General features: G+C 38.7%; 1 protein-coding gene across 1 annotated transcript in view; it reads left to right on the top strand.

Annotated features, from left to right (window-relative positions):
* smyd3 (SET and MYND domain containing 3) overlaps positions 1-14480 on the top strand; it is a 292840-nt gene that overhangs the window by 42652 nt on the left and 235708 nt on the right. The window contains exons 3-5 of the mRNA XM_079832285.1: positions 1472-1579; positions 1718-1775; positions 9758-9894. Of these exons, the coding sequence (XP_079688411.1) occupies positions 1472-1579; positions 1718-1775; positions 9758-9894 (303 nt within the window). The remainder of the gene's footprint in view (positions 1-1471; positions 1580-1717; positions 1776-9757; positions 9895-14480) is intronic.

Here is a 14480-nt window from a genome sequence, read left to right on the forward strand (position 1 = left end):
TTGTATTGAACATTTATGGAGCAACAGATTTTGTGTGAAAATAAATCATAAAAGTGGTTTATTTCATTTAAAACTCTTCACAGGCAAGGCTCACCAGCATGGGAAAAAGGCTCACAGTATTGATACAAATACTTTAGCTAAAATACTGTTTTTAATAATACTTGTTAATACTTGTTCAAAACAATCAATTTAGCAAAGTTTGAACATTTTTCTGTTTATTTTGATGAATAAAATAATTCATTTTTGATCAATAAATATGCTGTCATTAAAATATGTTACTATAGAAGTATATCTGAAAAATATAGAAACAAAATCATTTAAAAAAAGTAAAGATTCTGAAAGCATTGAAGGAGATCCCATAATAATTTACAGTAGTAACAGTAAATTATATTTTATTTTATTATATGATATGATTAATATGACATTTTTAAATATGATGGTTTCATTATAAATATGGTGATTATCTCTAAGGTGGACACCCAACTTTATAAATGATACTTACAATCTGAATCTAACCATGTCATGTCAACAAATAGAAAAGCCAGCTAGCTGTTTATTATCATGCTAAATCTGGTGCATTTTTCCCCAACAGCAGGGGTGCCTTTTACCCTAAATACCATACTTTTACATTTTCTTCCGTTATTGAAAAACTGTTTTAATTACCTTGAACAAAACTGACGAACATTAACAAGACCTTTGTTTCAAAATATATTCAATAATTTTAGCTATTCTTATCTGCTACTTAAATCTACAATCTCACGTGCACTGACAGGGGAGCTGAAGCTCATTAAATATCGAAACGAGGAATCGTTTCAGCCCTACTAGGCTATATTTTTAGCACTACTAAACTTTAAGTCATTGCTGTAGTCTAAAATCTAATTTCTTAAAATCAGGATTTTCAGTCATAGTAACTTAAATATTGTTCTGTTTCTCACACAAAGCTATTCTATAGCTTCAGAAGAGTCACATACACAGGCTGCTTCTATGATGTCAATTTTGGACTTTGTGTCCTTCCTCATTCAGGTTTATATTATCTAAAAGAGCAGCATGAGCGTTCTGCTAAGCACAGAAGAAAGAAAGTCATGCAGGTTTGAAAATGACACGAGGAGTAAATCATGACAGAATTACTTTTTTGGGGTGAAATATTCCTTTAATGTGCTGTCAGATGCTCTGCAGAAGTCTTTGCAGTTCAAGAACATCCAGCATCTCAAAACCAGATACCACGCTACTTTAAAATAGCAAAGCTGTGTAAAACCATCCTTGTTCTCTCCAGACACTCAAGATTGTCAAGTTTGTCTTTGTCTTTTTTTTAATTGTAGGGCGGTCTCTCATCATAATTCCCTCTAAAGGGAGACCACACATAGCAAGCTTGTTTTACAAGATCTGAGCTCCGATTGAAGATGTGTAACTTCATCATATATGTTTGTGAAGTCTTTTCTTTTTATTATGTATCCTCATCTTCCCCTTTCAGAAACGAGCATGGCCCGATCACAAGAGAGAATGCAAATGCCTTCAGCGCCTCCAGCCAAGAATACCCACCGACTCCGTCCGCCTGGTTGCAAGGATCATTTTCAAACTAGTATGTGACATCAAAACACCTGCCATATTAGGGCCATTTTCAAACCCGTTCAAAGCATGTTTTGCATTTAAAACTATCACAGCTGGCTTTCAGCCACAGGGCTTGATATTGTTACACCCTTTCTGTCTCTTTCCACAGCTCAGCCAATCAAAAAGTGACCAAGAGGAGCTGTACTCGATAGCTGAACACCAGTCACGTAAGCTCCTGTTTGATTTTGTATTTGCTTTGCACTGACACTAGTCAAGTGGTTGTTGCAATATTGCATATTTTAGCTTGACTAGAATGCTGTGTTGATCAGTCAGCATCCAGAACTGAACCAATGTTTTATAAAACCATATGCGTTACATACGCAGGGTACCCATGCGTTAACCCGTAAAGGGGTCGTGAACTGGCTTTTAAAAAAAAAAATGATACTGTTATCTGTGGTCAACTTACGACTTTCGTATGATTTTTACATTCAAAAACATCATAATGAATAAGTAATAGGCTATTTTCTACCCTGGTTTTGAGCCTCTCTCCTGGAACGTTCAGTTTTTATGGGCGTATCGCATTGAAGACCTGGAAGTAAATGCCCACTGCTATGATTAGATAATAGTTTTGCATATTATAATGAGCGATCAGCTCCCCCGCCGTGAGTACACGTGGGGAATTGTTTTGAAAATGTGTGGAAGAACGGCAACCGGAATGATTCGCCCCCACAGGGCTCGCAAAATGTCTTTATCAAACAAACACAATGATTTATCTCTCATCCACTCGCAATTAATTGGAATGTTATTTTTTATTACTTGGTCGGTACTTCCACCTACGTCACGGCCGTGACCTTTCCGACGTGATGACGTCATACGCCGTGAAGAATCACAACACCGAAGTCGAGCATTCGTGGTTAAAAGTGTATATAAATTAGTTTTTTTTCTTGAAAACGGCAGATTGTTTCACTAGATAAGACCAAAGAAACATAGTTTCTTTGATCTGCTGAACACAAAAGAAGATGCTTTGAAGAACGTTTGTAACAAGGCAGATAGAGCAACCATTGACTACCATTGTATTTTTTCCGCTACTATGGTAGTCAATGGTTGCTCTATCTGCTTGGTTACAAACGTTCTTCAAAATATCTTCTTTTGTGTTCAGCAGAACAAAGAAACTCATACAGACTTGGAACAACTTAAGGGTGTGTAAATGATGACACAATTTTCATTTTTGGGTGAACTATCCCTTTAATGCCCAAAAATTATAAGGATTTCTGCTGATATTGTCCAAAAGCTCACTTTTGAAATCTAGGGCATTAGAAGTTGACTTTCAGACTTTCAAACAAATGTCCATTGTCATATAGAAAAAATAGGACTTTTCCTTATTATAAAGTTATATACAGAATAAAAGGCTGTGTTGTTAAAGTTGAAAGATTAGATTTCCTCTGATGAAAGGTGAATAAATCTCAGATTCTGGCAGGAGTTTATTATAACATGAATTTTCTTCTCTTTCTGAATGGTACGGACCCTCTGTGAAACCTGCCCGCGGCCCGTGGCTTTTCAAAAGTAATTGGCTATTTTGTCACTAAGAGGCTCTGACTTTTCTTTGGCCCGATTCTTTCCTATTCAGTCATAAGTAATGTGCAGCCATTAGAGAGGTAATCCCGCTGATGGTCCTTATGGAAGCAGTCAGCAGCCCATCTGAACTTGTGCTTTATCATCACACTAACGGCTCTCGCTCTCACCTCAAAATGAAGGTCTCATCGGCTCTGCATTATTTCAGGAAATCCATCAGCTCCTCGTTTTTGCAGCTGAGCAGTTTGCAGTTTCTTTAGACAAACAGAAGAACATTTCATTCGATCTCCTTCCTTCATGTGTCCGTGTGATTTCAGCTAGTGGTCGAATGATGGGTTTTTCAGTGGCTAAGAGCTTTATGGGAGATTTAATCCTGTTATACTGTACATATCACAATTTAATGGTAGTAAATGAGACATGCAAAATTGCAGAAATTAAAGGAATCATTCACCCAAAAATTGATACAACAGCTTTTATGTCAATTATGAGTGGTCATGGCACATTAATGTCATTACTTATGCGTTCCCATCTAAATTGCGAATTTGCGTTTTCATTGCACGCGTTTAAGAGGAAGAAATCACCACATCCCGGGCAAATTATGCCCAAATAGAAATTGATGTTGTAGCCACTGTGGATCTTTCATTAAATACAATTATTTATTTGCAGTTTAGAGTGCGATAGAGAGAGAATTTATTCAGAATATACATTTCCATTGTAGCTTACACTACTGATCAAAAATTTCTGGTCAGATTTTTTTTTTTATTGCTTTACAAATAAGACTCTAATGACTAATTAAGTCACCATTTATTTGATTATTCCTTTCTTTTTTTGTTGTAAGTATAGCTATATTGTGAAATCAATCAGTCATTTTAAATTGTAATAATATTTTATAATAATAAATATTGTTTTAATAGTTTATTCCTGTGATGGCAAAGCATTATTACTCCAGTCAAGTGTCATGCTGCTTAATATTTTTGTGATGCAATTTTCAGTATTCATTGATAAATAGAAATTTAAAATTGGTTATTGGAAAACTTTTGTAATCCGTATATAATCTATTCTGCTTTGTAAGTACCCCCCCCCCACACACACACACAACCCCCACAGCAAGCATGCATGTTCTTTGTGCACTTTTTGGGTATTTTATTTGCATATTAGTGTTTACATTCACCTTTATTTATGTGATATGACACATTTTCATTAAAATACATGAACGGAAACCCAGCTAACATCACAAGCGCATAATGGAAATAACTGAGATTTATAGGTGAATTTTTCAACAAATAAGAATGTGAACATTTCTTCCCACAAAGCATCATGTTATTTCAGAAACCTTATGTACCTCACAAGTTCTATTGACTATTTTTATGGTGGGTTTTATATGATTTTTAAAAATTATTTTAATATGTTCCTTTAGGTTCACTTATAATGTTTTTTTGTTGTTGTTGTTGCATGAAGAAATAAATATATATGCAGAGAACTATTATTTTTGACCCTCTGTCTGAAATGATCTGTTTTTAAGGGGCGACTCCTTTTAAGGCTTCTCAATAAACAGCCAGCGTTATGATTGGCAGTGGGTGTGTCTCAATCAGCTCCCTACTTCAGTAGTCAGGGCACAGGGAGTCGCAATTTTAAGGGCTGTCTCAATCACAAAATCCTTCCAGTGCTCTGAAACGTTTGCTCACTAAAAAAATCCCACAATGCACCGCAAAACCAGGGGGCATCGATGCTGACTATGTTCCCTTAATGGAAGTTCTGAAGCACGAAACTTAAATCACGTGAGCCAACTCATTACACATAACGACCGATAATGACACGCAATTTATGTTTTTAAAAATAGAAAGCATTATTTTATAATATTTCAGGATAAACATACATCTTTAGACAGGTAAGGAACACAATCTAGCTAACATTAATCATTTCTTTACAGCTGAAATGTTGCACGTTTATGTAACAAGCAAAGTATTTATCATAATGTACTTTAAATAACATTAGTAATGTCAGAAAGATATAAGCTCTGCTGTTGTTCATAAATACCAGTAATGATGTTGTACAATGAGGACGTTGTCACGTCACCAGAAATAGTCATCAGTGTCCCAATGTGGAGTGAGTCCGCATCCTTTACAGTCCTTACCAGTGCCCAAATTTGTGTACATGATATTCTGATACACAAGCTTGTGAGCGGATTGAGACACACCCAGTATCAACACTCACTGTCTATTTCTTTTCTTTTTTTTTTGTTCGATACAGAAGGGTTTAAAACAACATGAGAATCCGTAAATGATCAAAAAATCTTCTTTTTGTTTGGTGAACTATCCCTTTAAGGGGACTAACACCTGTCTTCAGGCTCATAATTCTGCACACGTTCAACCTCTCATGCTCCTGAAGTGGGAAGCATGTAGATCTGTCTGCCATCCAGCCCTGTTGTTTTCTTCTCCGGAGAGTTTTCAGACCCCACTGGTCTGGTGCCTGCTATTTGTTGGTTTTTATTATCTACAATGTCTATCATTTCTAAAATGTGATTATGCAAAGATTGCATTTTAATCATTTAATTTTCTCCAAAATGCCTAAACAGTATTATTTGGTTCTGTATTTCAGAGATATAATTTTTAAGGAGATGATAAAAGGCACTACACGTAGTGATGGCAGACCAGATTTATGTGTTGAATCTGCAGAGTTTTACTACCGTGTGTCTGTGTTTAAGATGCTGAATGCGTGTGTGAGAGCGAGAGATATGAGCTGTTGCCGCGGGTCAAACGTTCGCTCTGTCTACCGCAGCAGCAGTGAACACACTGAAGTTCATTGATGGTTTGTTTGGAGGAAGTAGATCAGAGAAGGAGGGTTAATGGAAAAGCCCATATGTTTGGCAAAGCTGACATAAATCACGCATACACACTCATTGTGCTTCTACCTTTCTGAAGAGACACTAAAATCTCCACTATCGGACATGCATTTTACTGGTACAGTCAGGAAATACAAAGCTCTCTGAACACACACAGTAAACAACTGCCTAAATAATCTTCTGCAACTAAACACACACCCAAAAGGTGACAACAAAAACACACACAAACCTCAATTTTCTATATTGTTTCAACTCTTTTGTGCTTCACACTTATTGGTCATCATTAACCTTTTTCCTTGTTCATCTCGGTTTTGTTTATATCAGCATGTTATTTTATATGTGAAGTTGTTAATTAGGTTTGATTCGGTTCCTGTTTCTCTTATTTATTACTGCATCGCATCCAGTGTAATTTATGAGCAGCTACATTTTAATTGAAATTACCGTGAAAAAACAATAATTTTGTAGCTGGAACTTTGTGACTCTAATTATCATGTTTTTTATTGTTGTTGTTTTTTGACATGGTTATAATTACATACTTTGCATGATTACCGTACAATATTATTGCATATATTAATGTTTTAGTATTATTTTATAGCTATTATAGTATGTATTACTATTTTTGAATAGCTTTTATTTTTGTATTTTCAGTTTTCATTTAATATATTTGAAATGAAAGTTTTAGTAATTTTGTTATGTACTTTTGTCATTTTAATTAGTTTAAAAAAAATCTTTCTAGCTTTAATTTATATTTATTTGTTTTAGTATTTAATCTTAAATTTATTTGATATCAATTAGTTTCCAAGGCAACACTTATAAAAAAAATTTTTTACGTTTTAATTGTATATATTATTTAATTTCAGCTTTATTTAAATGAATACTTTTAGTTTGTTTCAGTTAACAATGACAAAACTGTGTTACTAGTGTGTTGGAATCAGTGTACAATGTGTTTTTTTTAACATGTACCATGTTAGTATCATTTTTTTAGACATATATCATGGTAATACTATGATAATTAGTTAGGTGCCATAGTTTTTAGATATGTATCGTGATAATGCCGCATTCTTTGAACACCATGGTAGTTGTCACCATTCTGTTTAGTTTAGTTTAGTTCTTAGACTTTCAGTTTGTTTTCTTTTGTCACGTGTTTCTTTGTTCTGACTCCGCCACTTGTCTGTCTCCATAATTATCGCCATTATTAGTTAATACGTGTCAGCTGTGTGTTATCTATTATCCTTGTTTGTGTTGCTACTTAAGTTGTTCCTTTCCCTGCACTCCTTGTCCGGTCACCGTTATGTTTAGTTGTGTTGTGCTGATTCCTGTCTGCCTGCTATTTGGATTATCTGTTATTAAAAATACAGTTGGAACTGTATCCGCCTGTCTTTGTCTTCCTGCCTGCACGCACCTGTGACAGATGACCGGCTTTTTAAAATGGATTTAAGTGCTCAAATAATTTCGGTGGCTCAGGAGAGCACCGTTTTTCTCACCTTTTCCACCAGCTTCTGTCGTCTTGCATTCACCAGCCCCTTCGACGACGAGACCCTGAAGAACCTGTTCTGGTTCGGGGATCATTTCTATCAGCAATTTGATGCGTCAGCCAGAGCCTGAGAGAAAGAGGACAGATCCGACCCTCGCCCCGGAAGTGGAGCTCCATCAGAAGTCTGACCAGGGGTGAGAGCCCACGACATCAGTGAACGAGTGACGAGTAACCACGGAAAATGAGGACTTCAGTGAGGAATCAACGACTCACCCCACCCCCCCACCATCCCACCCAGTACCTTGATTTTCTTTCGTCAACCTGCACGGAATGTGTTAAACTTACCATGAGTCTGTCAAGTATCCTGTTGCCACCATCACCGCAAAGCTCAGCCAGTCCTCTAGCCCCGCCAGTGCTGAATGTCTACAGCACTACGCCTTCTCCAGGGAGTCCCTGTGACGTCGAGCCGCAGGTCGTGCATCCACCTGCAGTGCCCGTGCGAGAGGATCCTGTGGCTTCGCCTCCCGCCTTCGACCTCTTCGCTTTATCTCGGCCTGTAGACCTGCCGGCTCCGTCTTGGCTCCTCCCACCTTCAGCACCACCGGAGACCCTCAAACTTGAGGCTCAACCGGGTTCCCTCATCCTGCCGGCTCCCCCTTGGTCAGTCGTCACACGACTCTGGCTCCACCTTCGGCGGTCGTAGCTTCAGCATCACCGAGATCTCCAAAGCCAGAGATTTCGCTCGAGTCTGTCGGCTCTCTGTCTGCGCCTATGGATCCATCTGCCGAGTGTCCGTCGGTCGTCCTTCAGATGCCGTCAGTCACCACTACACCATCTCAGGTCCTCCCTTCTCGACTCCGCCGTGAACTGTCCGCACTGGGGAGTCTGTGCAATCGGCCAATCATCATTGCCGCCAGGGGATCGCCATCCCACCATCACCATCCCTTTGGTTCATCATCCTGCCATCACCATCCCTTCGCCACATCCTGCCACCAACCCTTCTCTTCTGCCTCCCCGCATCATTTTGCCATCTCCTCGTCCCTCTCCGTCCCCCCCTATGTGTCACCATGTTATGGTGCGAGACCAAAGGGGGGTGTTATGTCACCATTCTATTTAGTTTAGTTCTCGGACTTTCAGTTTGTTTTCTTTTGTCACGTGTTTCTTTGTTCTGACTCCCGCCACTCTCTCTCCATAATTACCGTCATAATTAGTTCATATGTGTCAGCTGTGTGTTATCTATCATCCTCACTTGTGTTATTACTTAAGTTGTTCCATCCCCTGCACTCCTTGTCCGGTCACCGTTATGTTTAATTGCGTTGTGCTGATTCCTGTCTGCCTGCTTTTTGGATTATTTGTTATTAAAATATGTTTGGAACTGTATCCGCCTGTCTTCATCTTTCTGCCTGCACGCACCCGTGACAGTAGTACTATACTACAGTAGTTTTGTAGAAATGTGTGCCATAGTATTCTTTTTCCAAAGTCAGCAGCCATATCGTCCTGTAGCCCAAGACTGGTTTCCAACTGAAGCTAAGCAGGGCTGAGCCTGGTCAGTACCTGGATGGGAGAACCAGGTTGCTGCTGGTAGAGGTGTTAGTGAGGCCAGCAGGGGGTGCTCACCCTGTGGTCTGTGTGGCTCCTAATGCCCCAGTATAGTCATGGGGACACTATACTGTAACAAGCACCGCCCTTCGGATGAGACATTAAACCGAGGTCCTGACTCTCTGAGGTCATTAAAAATCCCAGGATGTTCTTCGATAATGAGTAGGGGTGTAACCCCGGCATCCTGGCCACATTTGCCCATTGGCCCCTGTCCATCATGGCCTTCTAATCATTCCCATATACCGATTGGCTTCATCACTCTGTCTCCTCCCACCAATAAGCTGGTGTGTGTTGGGCGCTCTGGCGCAATATGGCTGCCGTCGCATCATCCAGGTGGATGCTGCACATTGGTGGTGGATGAGGAGATTCCCCCCTCTATGTAAAGCGTTTTGAGTGCCTAGAAAAGCACTATATAAATGTAACAAATTAATTATAAATAAATATATATATATATATAAATACATTACTAAAGTAATATGTTTTTGAATGTGTAATAATACCTTGTTTGTTTGCTTTCTTTGATGTGTGGTGACACACAGATACAATGGACCATGAATATGGTACTATGGTGGTAGCATTGTGTAGCCAAGAGTTTTATATGATAATACCATGGTATTTTGATGTATACCATGCAGCATCAGTAATATTTTTTAAAAGAAGTTTCTGCTCATTTAAATTCATCACTGTTGTCAAAAGTTAAAAATGCTGTGTTCCGTGTTTAGATCTAACCGACATGAGCGAGGAGAAGAAGGAAGGCCTGGGGCATCTCTGCACGACACTGCAGGTTTATCTTGGTGAGGAGAACTGCAATCTATCGGAGCTTCCATCCGGCCTTGACCCCATCAGCCTGCTTGCCAGAGTAAGTGTCCTTTCATTGTCATCTCCAGCAGTCGGCAGGGGTCATGCTCTCAGAGCGACGGGGTGTCACGGCGGATCTCACGCAGTGTTGCGAATGGTGTCAGTGTGTCACGAGTACGTGGATACATATCGAGCCGCTAGGTCACCTGCTGGGAATCCATGCTGCTATATTTTGTCTTTTCCCTTCAAAGCAGGGAACAAGTTGTCCATAGAAGCTAAATTAAGTCATTTCATGTTCAAGGTTGAAGCTTAGTTTAATTTCCAGAAAAAGTGAATGGGATCATTAAAGTCGGCATGAAATGGATGTTACGATATTCTTTTCTTTCCTATTTTGACGTATATCTGAGTGAAATGGCTTCTCGAACAAGAAAGAAATGTGGGATTTGGTTTTATCCATTGGGAGTTGATTGGATCGTGGATGGTTGTGGTTTGCTATTGGTTGACCTCATGTGAGTGGCAGGTTGCCCCACCCTTGTACCAGTAAACACGTCATCAGCTGGGCTTGACATTAACACCCGCCATCCTGCCAAATGCAGGTGGATTTCAGCAGTGGCTAGCTACTTTGGCGGGTTGAATTTTATATAATATACATTTTTCAATTGTAGTCTTTTAAAAAGGCATCTAAAATAATAAACAAAGTCAAATGTAGTGTTGAAAAAATTAGTTTTCTATAATATATCGATACTGAAATATCTGAAACGCTTCCAATACTCATTTTTCACAGAATATATACACGATACCACCTGTGCTTTCTCGCTCTTGCTTCTCTCCGACAGCTAATTGACACACAAACCCACCTCCCCTCATTCACTTGTTTCATTTGCTCCGGGTGAATATTGTTGGTGTTACAGGGCTTTAAATAAAAAAAAAAATATTTTACTCATTCCCACATATTTTGTGCTCACACCCTAAGTGTGTGCACATACAGTTAATTCGCCTCTTAGTACTAAATTTAGTTATTTTTCGCCTAAAAATGGCCTAAAATCCATATTGGGATATACATTGCAGCCTCTTGCGATAACGATATATATCACAATATATAAATAATAAGTTTAAGTTTAATATAATATGTTTATTATTTATGATGATAATTTATTATAATAACTGCAATATTCCATCAAAAATAAGAATAGTCTATTTTGATTTCATGGTGACTCAGATCGAGAATCATTACATTCCTCACGAAATTCACATCCCAAAAGGCCTACCCATAATTTTCTGCCATTTCCTTCGTGGAGGCCTGAGGTGCATGCTGATGTGCTAGTTTATTTACAGATGTGTCAGTGAGATCGCTTGTTTGGATTCCTGTGAGAGTAGATTTTATTTGCTTGTTTACCAACCGTCACTCCGTGCCGTAATTGTGAACACATTGAGTGAAAGATGCGTTTCAGGGTGAAAATGGTGATCTTCTCTTCAGAATCGCATGTAAACACAGAAGGGGTTGCACATCTGGCCCGGGACAAACAAATGCCTGTTGCATGTGAAAACAAACACCTGTTTTATATGAGAGACAGCCAGCAGCCATTTCTTGCTTATAAAGGATCAAAGACACAAATGTGGATCTTATAAGCATTTATAATACAAAAACACTAAACACCACAGCAGGGCAAAACTCGAGTTATGTAAAACATGCACAGATGCTTGAATTAGGAGCGTCCAACGCACTTTTGCATTCGTTGACTTTGATTTACAAGTACTTTTTTTCGATCATATAGTGACTTATTAGTATGTATTGTTTAGATTCCACAGTCACAGAAATCCTGTAGATATCAGCGAGTTAGTAAATTGTTTTTTCTTGGCCTGGATGCAAGATTTGGATGTTCATTTGTGAGTGAGTCTTTCTGTGGAGTTGATTCTTTTGAATAACTGCTTCACAAATCAGTGTGAATTATTCATTAGCTAATCGTTCTGAATCAAAATAATTTGAACAATTATTTTCTAGTACTCAGAAATGACTGGAAAGTGATGAGTTGAAAGTAAAAGTCTTTTTGAAAGTCATGAGTTGGTATGTATTTGTGTAATTCAATAGCTAGAGCTGCTTGTAGAAGGATGTGTTTTTTTCTTCCTTTTTTGCTTCTAGATCAATACACAAGAGAGATAAATACAGTATCTTTGTTATTTAACCTAAATAGGGAGTTTTTAGCTATTTGATGGGTTCAGTTTGAGTGTTTTTTGGAATCATATTGCAATAAGGGAGATGTGAAGGAGATTATAGAGTGGAAGTAAAAAATTAGGGCACAATCAATAGTTTACGTTAACAATTATATCTCTGACTTAAGTAAACATTTACATGAATGTTAACACATTCTACTGTACTGCTTTTCCATAGTTTTATATGTAAACATGTCTTTCTGTATTGTAAATGTGTTCATATCTAACCACTTCATATCTGTGTGCGGTCTGCATTGTGAATGACTGATTTTTATTTATATTAAAGGGGTGGTAAAACACATTCTTTTGAAGGCTTGACTGTGTTTGTGGGGTGCACTGTAACATGTGTTCATGCTTCGTTTTAAAAAAAATGGCCTTATTTTTCATATATTTGACCTTTATTCTACACTGCTCTGTCCCTCCTTGTAAAACGGTCTGATGCTTTCCGGGTTGTATGAAGCCAGTCCCTCAAAAATACGCGATGGGCTCAGATTGGTTAGCTGGCCCAGTGTGTTGTGATTCGCTAAACGCCTAGTGCACGTTTGTCGGAAATGCCACGCCCCTTACCTTTATCGGAGGCTGTGCTTTGGTCAGTGTTAGAAACAACGGCGTCAATAAAACCATACCAATCTGAGCCCGAATCAGACCCAGAACATTTGAGTGAAGATGATCGAGCAGAACCTGTTCAGTCCTCAAGAGTAAAGACTGCGGATCTATAATGATCGCTACTGAATGGCACTTTAACTTTTGTATTTTTAGAACGATTATAGCCAAATATCTGTCACAAGAACTAACGTTAACCCAAAACAAACACTAAGCACTGGCTTTTTTAACTAGTAAGTTAGCCAAATCACACACAGAACCATGTTTAGCATGCCTGTAGATAAACAATACATAAAAGCTCTAATCAAAGAATCATTTACACTAATGCCAGGTTCGCTGTTGAGATTTTAACGTTAGTGTTTGTAACGATAGGTGTTCGTCGGATAACGTTAAGTATGAATGAGCATTTAACAGACTGGTTTGCAGAACAGCGTTGTCATCTGTTTACTTCCTTGCTACAACCTATTACAGGAAAACACATAGATGAAAAATAAATCAGACTTACAGGTTGTGGCCCGTGAACAGCTTCTGTTTGTAAATCCAGCTTTCAGGACAAGCCGTTGTGCATATCCTGTATTGAACTCGCGAAGTTTGTGGAAGTTTGTGTTGTCCTCCGTGAAATGTGCAGCGCGCGCGTCGTGCATCCACGCACCGGCAGTGTTTTTTTCACGCAGCTGACGTTGTGCAAATCTGCCATTGAAATCGCGAAGACGGTGGATGTTCTCCTCCGTGGATGTGCTGCAGGGAGCCCCGCGTGCGCCTGATTCCCCGCTGACTCAAACACACGTGCATATAACATGTTTTATGTTAAACGCTCTGCAACGCACCCCCGTCCCTATGAAGGCTGAACAGAGCAAGTACCCCAGACCTGCAATCCGGATGAAAATAACAGCGTTTCCTTGGCATCGCGGCAACAACACTCCAGCCTACTATACCACAACAGCGCCGCGATACAAAATGGCCTCACCCCCCCTTATTTAATATTCTCGGAGGAGGGGTTTATGTAAATATTGAGCCTGGTGATTTCACCAACCCTGGAGGAATGTGTGTAGTCGCCTACTGGCCGTTTGCTGTAGTTCTTAGAAACTGATTTCTTTAAAAGCAAATATCTCCCTTTGCTTTAAACTTTGAACGTTGTAACTTTGCAGATGTTGTTTATGCTCAAGCAGCAACATTACACGTTAGCTAAAGTTAGAATAGTGAAATCGTGGTTTACCACCCCTTTAAAATATATGCCCCACCCATTCATTTTAATGGGAATTTCTAGGTGTGTGTGTATGTGAGAGTGTTCTGCATTGAGGATGTTCTATAGACTCATGCCTTCATTTGTGCGTGTGTGTGTTATGGATTGTGCCAGATTTTTTTTGACATAAAAAAAAAATCCCATTTATTCCTTATGAGGTCAAAATTTACCCACGAGGGAAGGATTTGTTACTTTTTTTATTACAACCATAAAATCTTTAGACTGAGAAATCTTTAAAAATCTTAAAGAAAAAAATCTCAAAATGACCAGATGAGAGAAAGTTAACTTTTTTTTTGTGGAAAATTTGTGGAAATGAGACAAAAATTCAAGCTGCCACAAATAATGCAGAGTTTACTTGGATTTGCATAAATTATGTATTTGCAAAAACGTGAAATTCTGGAGGGACTGTATTTTTGCCAAACAGCGAAGGATTGTTCTATCATTTGGGTACTTTGGTTTCTCTGAAGGTTCCTGTTTTCAAGGAGTTATTCCCTTCGCCACTGTGACATTGCAAAGTTTTCTTTTGCTGTTTCTAACAAAGTGCTGACAAATTAAGAACTTAAATAATTGAATGTGATGTAATATGGGTG

This window comes from Gobio gobio (assembly GCF_949357685.1).
Source record: "Gobio gobio genome assembly, chromosome: 13".
NCBI classification, from domain to species: Eukaryota; Metazoa; Chordata; class Actinopteri; order Cypriniformes; family Gobionidae; genus Gobio; species Gobio gobio.